Source organism: Engraulis encrasicolus, chromosome 9 (genome assembly GCF_034702125.1).
Source record: "Engraulis encrasicolus isolate BLACKSEA-1 chromosome 9, IST_EnEncr_1.0, whole genome shotgun sequence".
NCBI lineage: Eukaryota > Metazoa > Chordata > Actinopteri > Clupeiformes > Engraulidae > Engraulis > Engraulis encrasicolus.
In genome coordinates, this window is record NC_085865.1 from 31,933,722 (window position 1) to 31,953,721 (window position 20,000).

A 20,000-nucleotide genomic window follows, 5' to 3' on the forward strand; every position below is an offset into this window, starting at 1 on the left:
ACGGAGCAAGGCTTGGTTTCAGGTATTCAGGACAACAAGTGTAGTCATTTACTTGAGAATATTCGGAGCCAAGCGATAGATCTGCTAATGTACTGTATGGGCCCGAAGGGAGAATGAAGCCCCAGAGGGTTCTATTAGCAGATAAGTGTTATGAAGGCCGCTATCGGCATAGCGCCTACTATCAGCCAATTTCATCGGCTGTTTCTCTCAAAATGAGGCTTTATTCTGTGAAAAAGAGCTTCCCCTAGTGACAATAGGTGTATATAGCCTCCGTTGGGAGAAAGGGAACTCATAAAATGTCAGACTGATGTCAGTAGTGCTGCTCAGTAAAGCTTTGTTTTTGTCCACGGAGGTGGTGAGGTGTCAGCGAAGCGTGAGATCACAAGCACAGTTGGACGACATGAGTTTGGATAATGGAGTGTACCCATGGACTTCCTTATGGTGACCACCCGGTGCTCAATGAGCCAATCATCTGAGCTGTTATGAGTTAGCGCCGACTGAATTCACTAACCTGGCAGTTTCCAATATGAACTGAATGAGGACGGGACGCCCTCCCTTCAGCAGCGTTCATGGTGGAGTGATTGAGATACATGGAGAGGAGATAGATTGATGAGACACTCTGTTTGTGAGATAACATGGTGAAAATATGTTCATGTATGTGTAAAACCGCCATCACTTAAGACCGCTCTGAAACAGACCATGATGTGCTCCTCATATGTTTTTGTTCTTTTGGCCTTGGCTAACGTAATGAAGTGAAGTGAAAGCCCACCTGGAAAACTCCATCTCCAATTGTCATTGTGACGTAGCACTCCACAGCACACTGCACACAACGAAATTTCATTTATGCCTCACCCGTGCAAGGGGGTAGCCCCCAATGGTGCCCCAAGGGAGCAGACGGTACCACTCTCAGGGTACCTCAGCCATGGAGGAGGATGGGGCAGAGCACTGAATAATTACTGCACCGAACCAACCCTGCGGGCTACCCTTGTGCTACAAGTCTGACGCCTTAACCGCTAACCCATGACTCTCCTGTTACTCAACCCAAGCGGCATGATATCTACGCCATGTTCAGATGGATGGATGGATGGATGAATGGAAATACACATGTGTAGACTGAAAGACAAGATAAGCTAACATGCGCTCTTTCTCTCTCTCTCTCTCTCTCTCTCTCTCTCTCTCTCTCTCTCTCTCTCTCTCTCTCTCTCTCTTCTCTCTCTCTCTCTCTCTCTCTCCCTCTCTCTCTCTCTCTCTCTCTCTCTCTCTCTGGTCTCCCAGGAGCAGTACTTCGCGCTGCGGCCGGAGCTGCGTAACCGTGACTATGGTGACATCGGTGAGCGCGTGGCGCTTCGTAAGCGTCTGCAGTGCCGCAGCTTCAAGTGGTACCTGGACACCATCTACCCCGAGATGCAGCTGAGCGCCCACAACAAGCCCCAGCAGCCCGTCTTCCTCAACAAGGGCATGAAGAGGCCCAAGGTGCTGCAGAAGGGACGGGTAAGACATGCACACACGCGCACACACACACACACGCCTCGCATACACACTGCATCACATGGGTGGTCTGGAATTGGGATTGGGGCAGAGTCCCAGTGTCTACCAGAAAATGGCTTGCTGGTGATGCACACACACACACACACACACACACACACACACACACTAGGGGTGGAACGGTTCACAAAATTCACGGTTCGGTTCATATCACGGTATCAAGGTCACGGTTTTCGGTTCTCTACGGTTCTTTTTTTTTTTGTAGTTCATGATAAATGGTGCACTGGGAATATTAAACCATATTTATATAACCGCAATTATGAAGTGATGATGCGCAAGTTGAATCAGCCGTCTTCAGCTGATGTGCGCTGTCTCTTTCAAGTGGCCAATAGAATCAGACTTATCAATAAATATCCTACATATGGTTTGTATAGGCTTATAATGTGAAAATTGTGTGATTTTAATGGTGTCATCCTCTTACTGGTCTTATATGCTAATGTGTTAATCAGAGAGACTGGATAAGATACTCCTAGAGTCTCTGCTTTACATATTTTTCTGGGCAGTACATGAATAGCGGTTTGCCACGGACTGCATTTCACGGTTCGGTATGGTGTGTGAATTGTACGGTTTCGGTTTTCGGTGTGGTACAACCGAACACACACACACACACACACACACACACACACACACACACACACACACACACACACACACACACACACACACACACACACACACACACACACACACACACAGCCCCAGCAGGCTGTCTGTTAAAGTGCTACAGAAGGGACTGGTGAGGTAGCTATGGGACATGAGTCCCCAGTGACTACCAAGAAATGCCTCGCTAGTGATGCTCACAGCCATACTGTGGAGAGGAGAGAGGAGGGGGGGGGAGGAGAGGAGAGGAGAGGAGAGGAGAGGAGGAGAGGAGAGGAGGCGAGAGGAGAGGAGAGGAGAAGACAGGAGAGGAGAGGAGAGGAGAGGGGAGGGGAGGGGAGGGGAGGAGTGTAGAAAGGAGAGGAGAGGAGAGGAGAGGGGATGTGATGGGAGGAGTGGGGAGGGGAGGAAAGGAGAGGAGAGCGGAGGGGAGGGGAGGAGAGGAGAGGAGAAGACAAAGGGGAGAGGAGAGGAGAAGACAAAGGGGAGAGGAGAGGAGAGGAGAAGACAAAGAGGGGAGGAGAGGGGAGGAGAAGACAGAGGAGAGGAGAGAAGAGAAGACCGAGGAGAAGAGAGAAGAGAAGACAAAGGTCCTTTGAAAGGAGAGAAGAAGGGAGATAAGGGAAGGAGAGAAGAGGAGAGACCAGAGGATAAGGGATGTCAGGAGGTGAAAAGAGGAGAAGAGACAAGAGGACAGAGTATGTGAAGAGGGGCCAGAGAAGGAGAATAGAGGGGAGGAAAGAGGAAGAGAGGAATCATGAAGCGATAGAGGACAGGAGAGGAAAGCGGAGACGTCGGGCTGCTTCAGAATGGTGGAAGGAGGGAAACTGAAAAAAAGCCTTTCCCTGATTCTATGTACATAACTTTGCTATCTCTCGGTCACACTCGCAGGCATACACAATCAGACACTTGCAGGCATACAGAAACACACACACACACACACACACACACACACACACACACACACACACACACACACACACACACACACACACACACACACACACACACACACACACACACACACACGCAAACACACACATATGTACACACACATGCTCATGCTCATGCACAGACACCCTCACTCTCACACGCAGCCCAAACACTACCAGATGCACACAATTCAATTACTACTCCCGTCCCTCAAGAATACATCTGCTTCTGTTTATTTGTTTATTTATTTCTGTTGCTCCTTTATTTATTTATTCATGGCTGGCGGCTGCTGACTCGGAGAATCAATAAACATACTGCATGGTTGCCTCTCTTCTTCTCTTCCTCCTCCTCCTCCTCCTCCTCCTCCTCCTCCTCCTCCTCCTCCTCCTTCTTCTTCTGCATCCTTCTCTTTTTCCCTACTCCACCTCTCTTCTCCCCTTCTCCTCCTCCTCTGCTTCTCGTCAGTGGGCTGCCTGGGAGGTTTATCAGTGTCTTGCACAATTTTTTGTAATTTAAAGAAACTCAAGTTTGCCATCTGCTGGCGAGAGATAAAAAATGCACCGTGCACTAAGACAGACAGCACGGTGTCATGTGGTGATGACGGGTGGAATTAAAAGTGAATAAGAGGGTGTGATTCCACATTAAGGCCAGAGGAGGGCAGTGTGGTGTCAGGTTAAACTGAGCCGACAAGAGATTAGGAGAATGATTTTAGATGGAGGAGAGGAGGAGTGTTTCCCAAACTGGGAAGGAGGGAAATGATTAAAGGAAGGGATGAGGGGTGGGAGGGAAAGACAAATAGAAAAGAGATGATTATTGGAGACGGAGAGGAGTCTGTTCCTCAACTGAGAGAGGCAGACAGACAGAGACAGACAGGCAGAGAGACAGTGACAGACAGACAGACAGACAGACAGAGAGAAAGACAGACAGACAGAGAGATAGAGACAGATGGAGGTAGACAGCCAGAGAGACAGAGTCAGACACAGAGAGAGAGAGAGAGAGAGAGAGAGAGAGAGAGAGAGAGAGAGACAGACAGACAGACAGAGAGAAAGACAGACAGACAGAGAGATAGAGACAGAAAGAGAGAGAGAAAGAGACAGAGTGAGAGAGATAGACAGAGAGAGTGAGACAGACAGGCAGAGAGAGAAAGACGGACAGAAGGAGAAAGACTGAAGGAGAAATGGATAGTGAAGCAGCTAATGAAGCAGCCTCCCTGCCGCTCTGCTGGTCCACTGATGTGGTTAACCAGCCTGACTAATCACAGCTGAAGGCATTGACTGATCCCCTGTATGTGTTTGTGTGCATGCGCGTGTGTGTGTGTGTGTGTGTGTGTGTGTGTGTGTGTGTGTGTGTGTGTGTTTGTGTGTGTGTGTGTGTGTGTATGTTTGTGTGTGTGTGTGTGTGTGTGTGTGCGTGTGTGCGTGCGTGTGTGCGTGCGTGCGTGCGTGCGTGCGTGCGTGCGTGCGTGCGTGCGTGCGTGCGTGCGTGCGTGCGCGTGTGCGTGTGTGTTTGTGTGACTGTGTGCGTGGCTGACTGTGCTGTGTGTTTGTGTTTACCTTAAGCCCCTGCTGTGCTTTCCTTACCTGTCACTACCAATAAGCTGAGCAGTGCCTAGTTGACTACTAATGGAGGCCCATCTCCAGTCTCATTAAATCAGAGGCACTGGTAAACTAAACATACATCATATGAGTGCATCAGATGCATTCGTCAACGATTACAATTTTAAAACGGGAGGTGATACAGGACCGTATTAAGACACTGTGGTGCCCCCGGTCACTACACCTCACAGGTGCCCCCTTTATGAACAATATTTGTGAACTGTATGTCATGTGGTGCCCCCTAACTGGCTGTAAATGGTTGGTGGTGCCCCTGGGCACTGTGCCACTGGCCCTTATGGATAATCCGGCCCTGGGTGATATGGCGTATGGTATCAGAGAAATTAGAACACAGGGGAGAAGGCTCAGTCTCATTGGTTCCCATTGTAGCCAGTTAGCTTTGCATGCATTCTGCAGTAACGAGCGTAGGCCAGTCCTTCATGTGGGAAAATGTATGGAATGGAAAGGGGAACCCATGCTAAATACATTGCTACTGCCATTTCCCGTCACAAATATTATCAACAAAACATTCCTGGTAAGCACTATGACTGTTGTTTAACAATAGGCTGTATTGACAAATCGTTCAGGTGTGTAGTTTTACAGCTGGTTAGAAGATTTCAACCTGTACTCGCTAGCATCGTGCTAATGTTTATGGGTTTGGCCCCATAAAAATTGAGCTTTGTGACCCAGTATATAATAATCTAGTGGCGCAAAATAATCGAAACGCTACTCAAATGGGGTCTTATTATTTCTAGCTTCGAACTTAATATTCATATTTCAGGACAAAAAATTATAAAAAATCACAAAAATTATAATGGTAAAAAACTCCATTGACACCCATTCATTTTGCACTGTCCCGTGGTTAGGGTTAGCCAATTGTGGCTAATAGGAAGTTCCGTGAGTGAACAGCCCCTGATGGTATGCAATGGATACATGTAATGAAATTGGAGTTGACATTTTGTATGTCTACATCACTTCTTGTGTCTGTGTCTACTGCGGCGGGAATTGAGTGACTGAAATTGAGTTTGGTGATTGCCAATAGACCACCTCCATGAGCAGTGGTGCCCAAATGACATTTTGCAATGATTGGAGACACATTAGGTGCTCACGCCTGCAATATAAGGTGTGTGTGTGTGTGTGTGTGTGTGTGTGTGTGTGTGTGTGTGTGTGTGTGTGTGTGTGTGTGTGTGTGTGTGTGTGTGTGTGTGTGTGTGTGTGTGTGTGTGTGTGTGTGTGTGTGTGTGTGTGTGTGTGTGTGTGTGTGTTGTGTACATGTATATGTGTATGTGTATGTGTGTGTTAAGTGAGGGTATGCGTCTTCACGGCAGCTATTACCGCAGAGATACACCAGCGGCGACGCGACTCAAGCGACAGAGTGTAGCAGCAAGCGATACGAGAGACTGAGGAGACTAGAGTATGTCCGTACAGGCAGAAGGCAAAGCATTCAAGCATTCCCATTGGCTGTGGTCACTGACCTCTATACAGTCATTGGCTGTCGCGGCTTGTCGCCGAACCGCGTCATAAAAAGTTGAAAAGATTTCAACTTCAAATTGTCGCGCTCGTCGCGCAAATCGCTCTAGTCTCCAGAATCGCTTTTGTCTCTCGACTCAATACAAAGTCAATTACTTCCGTCGCTCGACTCGCTCAGATCGCCGCTGGTGTATCTCTGCGGTTAAGATTCATTGTTTCAATGCATGCCACCTAATCTTCCTGTGTGTGTGTGTGTGTGTGCGCGTGTGTGTGCGTGTGCGGGGTGCGTGTGTGTGTGTTTGTGTTCGCGTGTGGCAGCTGAGGAACCTGTTGGCCAATAAGTGTCTGGTGGCGCAGGGCAGACCCACGCAGAAGGGAGGAGCCGTGGTCGTCAGACAGTGTGACCCGCTAGACCGGGAACAGGTGAGAAAGACAACACACACAATTCCAGACAGACACACGCACACACACACACGCACACAATTCCTTAATACACGCACGCACACACACAATTCCTTGAGAACATTCTCACACACACACACACACACACACACACACACACACACACACACACACACACACACACACACACACACACACACACACACACACACACACACACACACACACACACCATTCCTTAAAACATTAATACACACGCATACACACACGCACGCACGATCACACACACACACACACACACACACACACACACACACACACACACACACACACACACACACACACACACAAGATTTAAAAGAACACCCTTCTAAATAGGTTCTCTTTATCCTCTGTACATGTGCTGCACGCATACAGACATATTTATACCCACACAAAGCTTAGAGGATGTTCTGGCTGTTCAAGGTTGCTGTGCGAGTGCATATGAAGACAGTTGTGAAGTGGTGTGGTGTGGTGTGGTGTTGGTTACCTGACAGTTCTTAGATCCCAGCAGCACAGCCCATAATCGCATTTAGTAACTCTCTCTCTCCACTCACACAAGCATCTTTTTGTCTTAAGGAAATGAATCACGGGGCTACTTCTGGAGCACCGTTGCTAGGCAACCGCATGAATTTTTTGGGCCTTAATTCTGAAAGTGGTGCTCGTTAAAAAAAAAAAAAAGTGTATAGTGTGTATAAAGTGTATATCTAGTTTTTTTTTCTTGATTAAAAACATGTTGGCTTTAGTGATTTAAGTACCCAAGCAACATCAATCAGTGCTGTTGCCTATAATGCTACTGTGTTGCCCTACAAAGGCAAAGTGCAGTAACTACGCCAACATTGAAACTGAGAAAAATAACGTGAAAGCCCTGGTATTAGCTTGGATGTTGCAGTTGCGGCAAATTTTAGATATTCAGCTATATCTTTAAAACAAGACACAACGGGACATGCAGCTTTGACACAACAAGATAAAGGAGGTGTAACGAAGACTATTATCAGTCTACACTCAATTTTGACAAAATATATAGTTACTGCACTTTGTCTGTTTAAGGCAGTGCAGGACACCATTTTATTGTGAAATCGCTTTCAAGGTGTCTGTGACAGGAAGGTACCTCAGACGAGAGGTTTCCAAAAGGCTTTGGGCTAGCCTCGCGCACCATCCTACGTACTTCCGCCAAGAGACTTGGCTCTGCACTACGTCTGGTACCTGTTTTCTGTGGAGCGATGTTGAGCAGCAGAATTTGGCCGGCGTTCTGACAAACGGTCCTACGTTGTAATTTTATCCTACGATAGGATGTTCTGTCAGACATGTCTGTTAAACGGTCCTACATCGCCAAATATAGACGTCAGACATGTTTGTTCAACAACGTATCCTGATTTTTCTGAAAATGTCCTTCCCGCTTCCTGCCATCGCGTCAGATCAAACAACCTCCAGAGCATGAATACGAAATGAAATGGTAGCATTAGGGGATGGTCAGGACCAGGCTACGTTTCAGCTGCTTCTTGTGTTGAAATGCAGCATGGAGGCAGAGGGCCTATTCTGTCCTCTACTTCCTCTTTTCTGGGTCACAGAGAACAAACACATGGAAATTAGCTTGGTCTGTTTGTCTGTTTTTAGTCTGTGTGTGTGTGTGTGTGTGTCTGTGTGTGTCTGTCTGTGTGTCTGTGTGTGTGTCTGTGTCTCTCTGTCTGTATGTAGAAATGGTGCAGAGTGAGTCACAGTGTGTGTGCGTGCCAATGCTGAGCTTAGCCATACTGCAGCAGTTGTGTGAACACATACATGAACATGCATACACACACACACACACACACACACACACACACACACACACACACACACACACACACACACGCACACACGCACACACACACACACGCACACACACACACACACACACACACACACACACACACACACACACACACACACACACACACACACACACAGAGAGAAACACAGAAACACACCCACAAGCAGACAGTGCTTTACACACAAGCACACACAGCCTCTTAAGCACACACAGCCTGCTCTCACTACACCCTTTGCATGCAGAGGGGAAACCAAATGGCTATTTGTAAACAAACTATGCATATTATGTAAAAGAGTAGGTAACCTACCTTTTTATGCTCAATCGTGTCTAACAAAGACTAAGCCAGAGATTATTTTCTACTCTCTCTGACTAAGCTACTGTATGAAAAAAGTAAACTATGGGGAGGATGTTGGCTACACACACCAAGGCCTTCGTCTGTGATGATATTCTTCTACTATATTCTGGATTTGAAAATTGAAAATCTGTTTTAGTCAAATTCTCCAGAGTGTGTGTGCGTGTGTGTGTGTGCGTGCGTGCGTGCGTGAGCTGAGGTGTATGTACTGTACTGCACTGTATGTAAATGCATTTATTGTGTGTGTGTGTGTGTGTGTGTGTGTGTGTGTGTGTGTGTGTGTGTGTGTGTGTTCAGGAGTGGTCGTATGATGAGGAGCATGAGTTGATCCTGGCGGGGCTGCTGTGTCTGGACATGTCTGAGATCCGCTCCTCAGACCCCCCGCGACTCATGAAGTGCCACGGCTCAGGAGGATCGCAGCAGTGGACACTGGGGGTGAGGACGCACACACACACACACCTAAACACACCTAAACACACACACACACACACACACACACACACACACACACACACACACACACACACACACACACACACACACACACACACACACACACTGACCTGGGGGTGGTAGGACAGACACACAGCGGTAGGGTGGGGCGGGCGGTCTGGATACCACAAACACACACCTTGCCTACGTGCAAAGGTTTCTACTGCTGTATGTCTGTGGTTTATTATTTGGGAATACATCATATGTTAATCTTTTTTAGATGAGTATTCTAAGAAATGTCAAATAAAATCATTCCTCCATTCTTGCAATAAAACGAGCCACTGAGCCACATAAACTAACGTAGCAACCCCGTTAGATTCATCAACTGTAATTAAATTGGCCAACAGAGGGCGACATTTAGCCCGAATTAAGTTACGGGGCATACAATAAACTCGGTCCAAAATCAAGTGGCATTCGAGGGAAGTGTGTTTATAGTGACTTCACTCCAGCATAATAGTAATAATAATAATAAAAAAGATTTTGTTTCTGATTAATTCTGATGCCTGCCTCCTGATAATCTTCTACCATCCTCCTTTTCTCCCCATTCCCCTATCCTTCGCTCCCCCTACCCTCTTCTCTCCTTTATTTTCCTCTCTTCACATCTCGTCTCCTCCTACATTCCCCTCTCCTTTGTTTCCCTCTCCTCTCCTCTCCTCTCCTCTCCTCTCCTCTCCTCTCCTCTCCTCTCCTGTCCTCTCCTCTCCTCTCCTCTCCTCTCCTCTCCTCCCCTCCTCTCCTCTCCTCTCCTCCCCTCTCCTCTCCTCTCCTCTCCTCTCCCCTCGTGCAGAAGAGTAACCGTCTGTACCAGGTGTCTGTGGGCCAGTGTCTGGCCGTGCTGGACCCCCTCAGCATCAAGGGCTACGTGGGCATGGCCATCTGCGACGGAGCCCACGCCCAGCAGTGGCAGCTGGAGGCCTAGAGCAGCAGAGGTGGAGGATAGCCAGCCAGGGTGCTGCAGCTGGAGGCCTGGGCATGGACACTGGTGGATGGATGGATGCTGCCAAGATGGAGGATAGACGTGTGGATGACAGTGGTTGGATGCTGCCAAGATGGAGGATAGACGTGTGGATGACAGTGGTTGGATGCTGCCACTGGAGGCATAAGGATTGAGGCTGGAGGCAGGTGCATGATGATGATGATGATGATGATGAGGAGGAGGATGATGATGAGGATGATGGTGCTAAATGGTTGGATGCTGCCTGCCACTGTACTGTACTCTACTGTTACCTCCAGAGGCCTGCACACAATTACACTTACACAACGCCCCCTGGTGTTTGAAGATGGGGATGCAACGCAACAACCGGCTATGAAAAGAGATACAGAGATCACAGAGGATGGAGATGAGTGGATGCTGGAACACACACACACACACACACACACACACACACACACACACACACACACACACACACACACACACACACACACACACACACACACACACACACACACACGTCATACTTACAGAGACATTGGGAGGCATTCAACATACAATGCATCCTCTTGCCTGCATGTGAAGTGCATTTGGTGGTGCACATTGCAGAATTTCTGAAGAAAGGGACCTACACTGGGTCCTAGTGTGTGACAGGTTCCGCTTCCTCGAGCTCTTTTACCCTTTGCGGCAGCACACACACTTCTCTCCGGATCTGTGCCTCTGGCGGTGGAAGACACACATAAAGCCCATGTGATGTTTTGTTTTTATTTCTACGGGCAAAGGAATTTGGAGTAGGAAGTATTTTAAAAGAAGAATGGTCTATATTACATGTATATTTTTAATTTATAATCATGTTTTTTTTTTGGCCCAACTGATTTTTTTTAATACCAATTTGCACAGCAGAAGACAATTAAGATGTACTTTTATTTCTGCTTCTGAAATCAAGGATGAAATGTAAAAGACAGTTTTGAATGCCAGTATTAGATTTCCCTGATGTCTATTTAAAAATCGCATTACCAGGCTGCATTAGCTTTGTGTTTTTTAGCTATTGCTATTTTAATCCCTCCTTTGTTTGTTAGGTCCTGTCAGCCTTTTACGTGTGAAAGTGTGCTTGTGTGAGCTGTGTGCATGGGTGTGTGTACGGTGCACATTTTTAGTTTGAAGGAAACACTTGTTTTACAAAAAAAAAGTTGATCACTGGATTGTTTTGCTACATGCTCCAAAAACAGGAAGTGATTTTTTTAATCATGATGTCAAAGGTAACGAATCAAGAAACAGTTCATGTTGTATGTTTGTTGTCAGTGTGTTTTGTATGACTCGACTGCCAGCCTTTTTTCCCCCTTTCCTGCAGTTGTCTTACTGTCCTTTTTTTGAAGTATACAGTTTCAAAAGGTCATTCAGTTTCAGAGTTGGAGCACGGACACGACATAAGCAAATCGTGACACTCAGGAGCTACAAGCGGCTCAATCCAGGAGAATTATGCCCATGGAACTAGCAAATGGACGTCTGCCCCTGTGACATACTACAGTCTTGTAGACACAGGGAGGACGTCTGCCTCTGTGACATACTTCAGTCCTATGGTCACAGGGAGGACGCCTGCCTCTGTGACATACTTCAGTCCTATGGGCACAGGGAGGACGTCTGCCTCTGTGACATACTTCAGTCCTATGGGCACAGGGAGGACGTCTGCCTCTGTGACATACTTCAGTCCTATGGTCACAGGGAGGACGTCTGTCTCTGTGACGGTGACAGTGTGATGGACACAGGGAGGACGTCTGCCTCTGTAACAGTGTGATGGACACAGGGAGACTACCAAGAGATTACCTGACAGCAGACAGAATGACTATTGGTCTCCAGACGATTGTGCTGGGACAGACTGAACGTGTGTGTCTGTGTGAGTGTTTGTGTTTGTGTGTGTGTGTGTCCTGTATAGTCCCATGTTGTATGCATTTCAATTTTTTTGTAAATGATGATACCAAATAAACATGTTTCAGCTGGAGTGTGTGTTCTCTTTGAACGGTCCTCTGTTTGAAGTGTAATCTTGTGTGATGTACACATACATTCATGCACTAATATACACATACAGTATACTAATGCGTCAAAGTTGTATGAAATATGAAGTGGTATAAATGAAACTGGACCACGCCATGTAAGATGTAAAATATTTATTTTTTTTGTAAATGTTCCTAAATCTGATTCCACAAACTCCAAAATCCATCACACTCTGTATAATTCAAAAAGGCTTCATTTTGAAACATTAGGTACTACTATACATAACAAAGAAAAAAGGAGACAAATACTGTTAGGATGGCTATTGTACAAGTAGAGAGAACAAAATTCCCAAGTGGCAAAAAAAATTCATTACAACCAGAGAAAGTATGTACAATTGATTCCATCTGAAAGTCTTTTTTTTTAAAATACACCATGCAAAAAAGTATGTTACAAGTCGAAGACTGTGCGAGCCCATCAATGCTTGTAGTCCACAGATCGGCAGACCCAAAGAAAACTGACTTCATTTCTTACTGGTGAACAGGTGCCAGTAAAGGTGTTCCAAACTCCAAAACAATAGAAATTATACCAAGTCTTCAGCGCATTTCATTGACACTAACAACGCGATTCTGTCAAAGCAAATGTAAACAGAAAATAAAAATTATTTTACACCTTTTTATATTTGTACTTTTTTTTATGAAATCAATGAGATTTTATGCAGCTTGTATTAGATACACAGACATTGTGTTCAACATGGATCAGTAAGCATGGCATTCACACGAATGATAAGGGAAAGGAAGAACAAAAAAAAGATTGAGCCAACTAGTTCTGGAGTTGGACATTGTCGTTTTTGAGTCCTTGGGAAAGAAAAGAAGATATAATTCACAGTTTTCTACTATTCTGCAACCCCAAGGTATTCACAAAACTCTCATCAAAGAAAAACATTCTCTCGTGATTGGTGCGGTCTGATTGCGCTTAACAATTACAAAGTCGGAAATAAAAATGATAGAAGCAAGGAATCATTCTTCAAGTGGCCAAAAGAAAAGTTTTAGACAATATCCACACTACATTCTGAAGTACAACAAAAATACTCTGATTTGTGTTTTTTTACACATTCTGTACAGATTTATACACAACATAGAATCTCAAATGATATTATGACATCCTTAAATATCTTTCTTTCTTTTGTATTTGAAAACCAAAAAGAACAGTCCCCCAAACAGCTCTGATGAAGTTAAGGTAGCATTTGGTCGATTTTTTTTTCTACATTTTTAACACGATTTTCATTTTTTTCATATATTTAGATATTTTTAGACAATATTTACATTGTGGTATAAAGTAACACATCTCACCCCTCTACGCAGGCAAAAGAAGCCATGCCTACACTCTCTTCTTTAACTCCGGCATTTAAAAAATAGCTTCATTCGATAATAAATACAAAAGACCTCTTATTTTACAGAAATCAACAACCAAAAAGGACAAAAATAAACTGACTCATGGAATCAAGTATTTCAACTGTAAATGTTTTTTTGTTTATTTTTTTCTTTTAGTGCAAGTTTTGTTTTTCCCTTAGTTCGATCCCAAAGGAATTTCCCCTCCTCCTTACATTCCTTGTTCAGTGGCGTTCTACATTTCTGTAACTAGATTTCTGTATATATCTGCTTTTATTTTATTTTATTTTTGATGTCTTATTTTCTATTTGAGTGCAGAGGATCCTGCCTCTCCAGTACTATAGTAAGGCTGCGACCAGCACACTGTTCTCCAGATCAGCTGGTGACCATACCGGTCCTCTGCCCTCCTCCTCGATCTGTCTCTCAACCCTCCCGTAAAAACAAACGTCTTCCCCCTCACCTCACCGACACACAAACTCAAACTATAACACCACTGCCCCTCCTCATGCTGTCCTGTGTCTGCTTAGAGGGGTCTGGGTTTGAACTCATGTGATAGGCACTGCTGTCAGTGTTGTTCTGCTCAGTTTAGTGGATGGGAGTGGAGATGAACCCGCCCCGTCCGCCTGTCCACCTCTACTGACCAAAAGTGTCCCATCATGCCATGTGTGCCTCTCAGCGTTTCGGAGATCTGACAGCTCCTGATGCCTGTGCCCTCTCTCCTGACCCGACCCCAATCAGTCACATTGTGTACAACAGTTCTGTGGTCAGTCTCTTGCCCTGATGATAGTCTCTTTAATTAGTTGCTGGACACAACGTCACACAACTCTCCCTTCCCCAGAAAAAAAAAGAAGACGGGAGACAATAAAACGTTAATAGTAGCGATAACAATTAAACGAAAGGAAGGAGAGGGTGGAGCAATAGCTGATAAAACAAAACAACAAGTAGGAATGTAGGCATGTGTGCTGGAGTCTTGGCTGCCCTATAGGCCTCCTGCACCCTCCATACTCCAGTCCAGCCGCGCTCCGCTCCGCTCCTCTCCTCTCCTGGCTTGGCTCTTCAGTTAAGTTCAGTTCATCCACTTGCGGCAGTTGACTGCTCCACAGTGACAGGGGATCTTGTGCTGGTCATCCTCCAGGTCAAACTTGTAGTCGTAACACAGCTGAGGAAGAAAACAATAACCACACCAATCAATGGGAAGAAAACAATATCCACAGCAGTCAATGGCCAGTCATCCTCACTTGGATATACAGCTGCAGAATAAATTAAGAGACCATTTCGAAAATGTCAGTAGTTTATAGTAGTGGTGTGGATTGGCACTGCCCTCACGATCCGATTCGGTCACGATTCGGGAGGTAGCGATGCGATTCGATGCGATCCGATTCAATTCTACAATGCATTGCAATGCATTACATTTCTACTGAAAGCAAAGCTAATGTTTCATCAGTCATGATGAGGCAATACAAGTAGTCAGATACTGAGCAACAATTTATTGGTCGTTTTCTGGATCAGTCTGACTCAGTCTAGCAATGCTTTGAAGTACTCTTATTTAATTAACATTCATTTGCACCCGAAATATCCACGGAAGTAATTGAAACTTTAAAAAAAATTGCCGCATCGATTCTGGAACTTGCCGCATTGAATTGGATCGTCCATGCCCCGCATTGGATTGGATCACCGAATCGATCATTGTTGACATCACTAGTTTATAGAACGAAACAACAATGTTCATTTTACTCAAACACGTGCTTTTAAGTAGTAAAATCCACAACAACAAAAAAACTGTATCATTTTGAAGTGGTCTCTTAATTTTTTTTTTTCCACGGCAGTATATTTCAGTTTTCTGCATTTTTTCCACTCATTCATTCATTCCATTCCATTCAATTTAATTTCTTTCATTCATTTCATTTAGTAAAAGCCCATTACGTGGTGTGGTGGATAGTGAAAAAGGGAAAGCCCCATTGGGAAACTCCAACTCCCATTGTCATTGTGACACAGCACACAACGAAATTGCATTTATGCCTCACCTGCGCAAGCGGGCAGCCCTCAATGGCGCCCCAAGGGAGCAGTGTGGCGGCACGGTACCATGCTCAGGGTACCTCAGTAATGAAGGAGGATAGGGGTGAGCACTGGTTAATTACTTTGTAACTTTACCTGAAGACGGTCGGATGACCGAAACGTTGTATTTGTTGGTGGTGGAACGGACAGTGTGCGGGATTTCTTTGCACTTGATTGACAACCCCGCTGGGATAACATCCTACGCAACTGCCCAACTACAGAGGTGTGCAAAAGCGTCTTTCTTTGAACTGTAATTACTCCCCCCACCAACCTAGCCAGTCGGGAGAAAGCGGCAACCTTTGGGCTACAAGTCTGACTCCCTAACCGCTTACCCATGACTGCCCTGCCATTTATGCCATGCCATTCTAAAGCAGCACACATTATGTTGGGGGAGCAGAATGCCTCTGCAGGTCTCCGTGAGTGACTATTCTTCTTCCAACCTGATGGGCCATGGGGCACACTAACTACGAACTAGTGACCAGGTGTTTGCCGTACCTCCTCTCCTCGCTGGATGCGTCTGTTGGAGCTGATGATGATCTTGTGTCCGCGCTCCAGCGTCACCACCTCTGCTATGCAGTTAGGCGCACACGAGTGGTTGATGTATCTACAGCACAATGGAGAGAGTAGAGCAGAACAGAAATGACCAAGTGTTGCTGTACAAATGTGCAATGTAGACTTAACAGACGTAGAATTCATTTTGAAGGACCTCACTCTCTAGCGAAACACATACAGTATGTTCACACAGAAAAAAAAAAAGTTTAACCTCTCTACAAACTCAAGTCTATAAGAGATAACTGCAGTGGAAAAAATATGTGTTTTTCTATGTGAGGTGTTGACATAGTAGCTAAAAATATTTTACTTGAGTGAGTGAGATGTAGAAGAGATACTCTGTGCGCGCGTGTGTGTGTGTGTGTGTGTGTGTGTGTGTGTGTGTGTGTGTGTGTGTGTGTGTGTGTGTGTGTGTGTGTGTGTGTGTGTGTGTGTATACCTGGCCGGTCCTCCTGTGATGGTTGCATCGATGACGTGCTCGCTGTCAAAGCGGAACATGTAGACTCCACGGTTCTACAAAGACGAGAGAGAGAGAGGGAGGGAGAGAGAGGTGAATTGGAGCTTCTTTTATTGGGCCATGAAACTGGAAGGCTACACAAATCTCAATGCAGCCGCTGCTGCAGTAGATTGGATGACCTTTTCAAGAGGACCGTTTTATAAGGCGGAAAGATGACAATGAGCGGAAAAGACAAAAGATGCTCCCTTTCTCGCTTGGAGTGCAAAGAGCCAAGGAAATGGGTAGTGAAAAGTGTCAGTGCCCAAGAGGAATGGTGTGAGATGTCAAATGAAAATGAGAAGAGGCAGACGGAGCGAGGGAGACCAAGGAGAGAGGATGAGTAAGAGGATGCCCAAATGCCACACAGATGAAAGGATGAGAGAAAACAAGGAAGAGCGAGAGAAGGTGTGAGAGAGAGATACTAAGGTGAAGGTAATAAGAGAACAGGGAGGGGAGGAAGGGAGAGATGCACAGAAGAGGACAAATAGATGAGAGAAAGAGAGAGATGCAGATAGACAAGGAGAGATGGAGAGTGACAGAGAGTGCATAAAAAAGGACAAGAAACAAATTGAGAATGTCCCTAAAATAGATAGACGAGGGGAGCAGAATGGTAGAGGGCACCAAAGAAAGGAAAAAATGGCACACAGACCGAGAATATCCCTGAAAAAGAAAGCAAGGATATATAACACACCACTTTACCACTTTACTTGATACCTAACTGTCATAAGCACGACATGCCACGGTGCATGGGCAGAGCCCTTTTTAAGGAGCTTGTCCAGTCCATACAATGTCAACTTGTCACATTACACAATGACACATTTACGCTATTGACATAATATGTTTGTCAATTTCATGACTGTGTCATGAGACTGTCATGCTTATGACAGCGCTGTCACGTCAAGTGTTCTATAGTCTCTCAGAATCTATACTAGAGGGTCCCTATACTAGAGGCTGCTGGCATCACCTAGCCAGGCTGCGCCCTCCTAGTGACGCAACACCTTCAGCTTTGCTTCTAGTCTGGCCAGGAGCAATACAAATATAGTTTCTGAGCACCAGAAAAATTGGGAACTCCTCCCACTTTGTCGGGAAGCAAACAATCAGTAGCAAACCAAGGGAGGTGGATCAACCATGCCGTTTGGGAAATGATAACTGTTATGCTCTTGGTCAGACTCAGTCAATCTCGAAGAGATTTGAAAGTTGATGATATTCAGGCTAGCTGGCATCACCTACCTGGGCCTCATACATCTTCTCCTTGCGGTTGGCCACCTCGTTGCGGATGATGGTGCCGATGTACTCGATGACCATGGTGTACTTCTCAATGTCCCGCGCCGCGTACAAGCCCAGGCCCTGTAGGCACAGCAGAACCCAGGAGGTCAAAGGTGACGAAGAGGTCAAGGGTCGAACTACTAAACATCATGGTAGATTAAGGTAAAACGGGATGTCAAACGCTTAAACATCATGGTAGATTAAGGTAAAACGGGATGTCAAACGCTTAAACATCATGGTAGATAAAGTAAAACGGGATGTCAAACGCTTAAACATCATGGTAGATTGAGGTAAAGCGAGTCATGCTAGTTCATGTCTGGAGCAAAGTGGGGATCCACTTCCAGACTGCTTTGCATGCAAATGCAATATTGTTAATGCATAATTGATGTTTTTACAGCTTGTTGTCTTGTGGTTGGTCCTCACACAAGGGCGTGGGGGCCGATTACTGTGTTTAGATTTACTTTTCTACATTGTATTGTTTATTCATTGAACAGATCTACAGGCGTAGTTCCAGTGAAAGTGGTCACATGAAGCATCTTGGGATCTGCTTCATCTTTACCTTTTTGGCATATCCACTAAATCCTACCAGCCATTCCTCTACATCCCTCTATCTGCACAGTCAATGATGAGCATGAAGTAAAAAGCTAATCACAAGCCCTCATGAGCGTACTCTTTCGTTTTGCTCACCAAACTTTAGTCAGGTGGAACAAAAATCTCTACCTTTCATGGTCTTGGGGGGTTTTGAAAAAAATGAACATGTTCAGAAACTACTGATGAGAACTACATCTTCCAACAGGGACTGACTGCCTTTGAAGAATTTTCTTTCCCACTGTGCAATACTAAGTTCCATATTAGACAAGCTATGCAGGAACACATTGCTGTGGATTAGACAGCAAAGCTATAACACAGCTGTCATCCCACTGCTTTAGCTTTTAAAGTGTGACAGTCACGCTTTGGTTATGCCATGCAGACGATTTCTGTTTCTCTCACACACACACACACACACACACACACGCACACGAAAACTTTCTCTTTCTCTGTGTTATGAACATTCTGCCTTACAGGTGCACGCGCACACACACACACACACACACACACACACACACACACACACACACACACACACACACACACACACACACACACACACACACACACACACACACAGAAACAAACAGACAGAAACATACACACAGACACACACGCACACACTTTGTCTCTCCCGCTCAAAAAGAAAATAAGCAATTTCTCTCTCTCCTGCTCACTCTCGGACACAAATGTGTGCACGTGCATGCATATATACACACACACACAAACACACACACACACACACGTTTCACACCGTGTAACAGACCTGGATGCGTGAGCGAGCCAGGTAGACGTTGGTCTTCCACTCGGCCTTCATGCGGCGGTACTGGGCGGACTTGCTGTGGACAACGTGCTTGCTGTAGGAGGGGACGCCACCCATCTCCAGAGGAGCTGGCGCACCCTGCAGGCTCTTGGCGGAACTGCCGCTCAGGGTGAGGGTGTGAGGCCTGCAGAGAGGGGGGGAAGGGGGGGGAGGAGAGAGAGAGAGAGAGAGAGAGGCACGCACCCACACACGCGTGCAAACACACACATACACACACACACACAAACGGCACAAATTGAGTTCTCTCAATGGGTAACGAGCACACACAAAATGGCTTGTGTGCTGTAAGTGCTTAATGAGGTTTGGGGGGGGGGGGGGGGGTGGCAGGAGGGGGGTTTATAGAGTTCAAGGGCAGCAGAGGAGGAGGAGGAGGAGTGGCGTTATTGGAGGGAGGGAAGTAGGCAAATGCAGGTCAGCTGCAGGACTCCGTGAGGCCCGCAGGGGGCACCAATGAGCCAGGGACAGCAGAGTAGAAAAGCTCAGAGAGACAACAGAATGAGGAAGCATTAGACATATAGAGAGAGAGAGGGACACAAAGAGAAAGAGAGAGAGAGAGAGAGAGAGGGGGAGGGAGGGAGAGAGAGAGGGGGAGGGAGGGAGAGAGAGAGGGAGGGAGGGAGAGAGAGAGCGCAAGAGACAAAGACAGAGCAAGAGGAAGTGTCACTACGTTCTCG

The 20,000-nt window shown here is 46.0% G+C and overlaps 2 protein-coding genes across 13 annotated transcripts in view; one reads left to right on the forward strand and one right to left on the reverse strand.

Annotated features, from left to right (window-relative positions):
• galnt11 (UDP-N-acetyl-alpha-D-galactosamine:polypeptide N-acetylgalactosaminyltransferase 11 (GalNAc-T11)) overlaps window positions 1-12,186 on the forward strand; it is an 83,895-nt gene extending 71,709 nt beyond the window's left edge. Inside the window, exons 9-12 of the mRNA XM_063206929.1 lie at window positions 1,276-1,491; window positions 6,459-6,563; window positions 9,041-9,178; window positions 10,023-12,186. Coding sequence (XP_063062999.1) covers window positions 1,276-1,491; window positions 6,459-6,563; window positions 9,041-9,178; window positions 10,023-10,154 — 591 coding nt within the window. The 3' untranslated portion in view covers window positions 10,155-12,186. The remainder of the gene's footprint in view (window positions 1-1,275; window positions 1,492-6,458; window positions 6,564-9,040; window positions 9,179-10,022) is intronic.
• A 131-nt stretch (window positions 12,187-12,317) lies between these two features.
• The window catches only part of kmt2ca (lysine (K)-specific methyltransferase 2Ca), a 244,243-nt gene continuing 236,560 nt past the window's right edge, over window positions 12,318-20,000 (reverse strand). For all 12 annotated transcript variants that reach the window (XM_063206925.1, XM_063206924.1, XM_063206918.1 and 9 more), the window contains 5 exons: window positions 19,270-19,450; window positions 17,880-17,996; window positions 16,593-16,666; window positions 16,100-16,208; window positions 12,318-14,708 (listed from right to left, as the gene is read on the reverse strand). In XM_063206925.1, coding sequence (XP_063062995.1) covers window positions 14,616-14,708; window positions 16,100-16,208; window positions 16,593-16,666; window positions 17,880-17,996; window positions 19,270-19,450 — 574 coding nt within the window. In that variant the 3' untranslated portion in view covers window positions 12,318-14,615. The remainder of the gene's footprint in view (window positions 14,709-16,099; window positions 16,209-16,592; window positions 16,667-17,879; window positions 17,997-19,269; window positions 19,451-20,000) is intronic.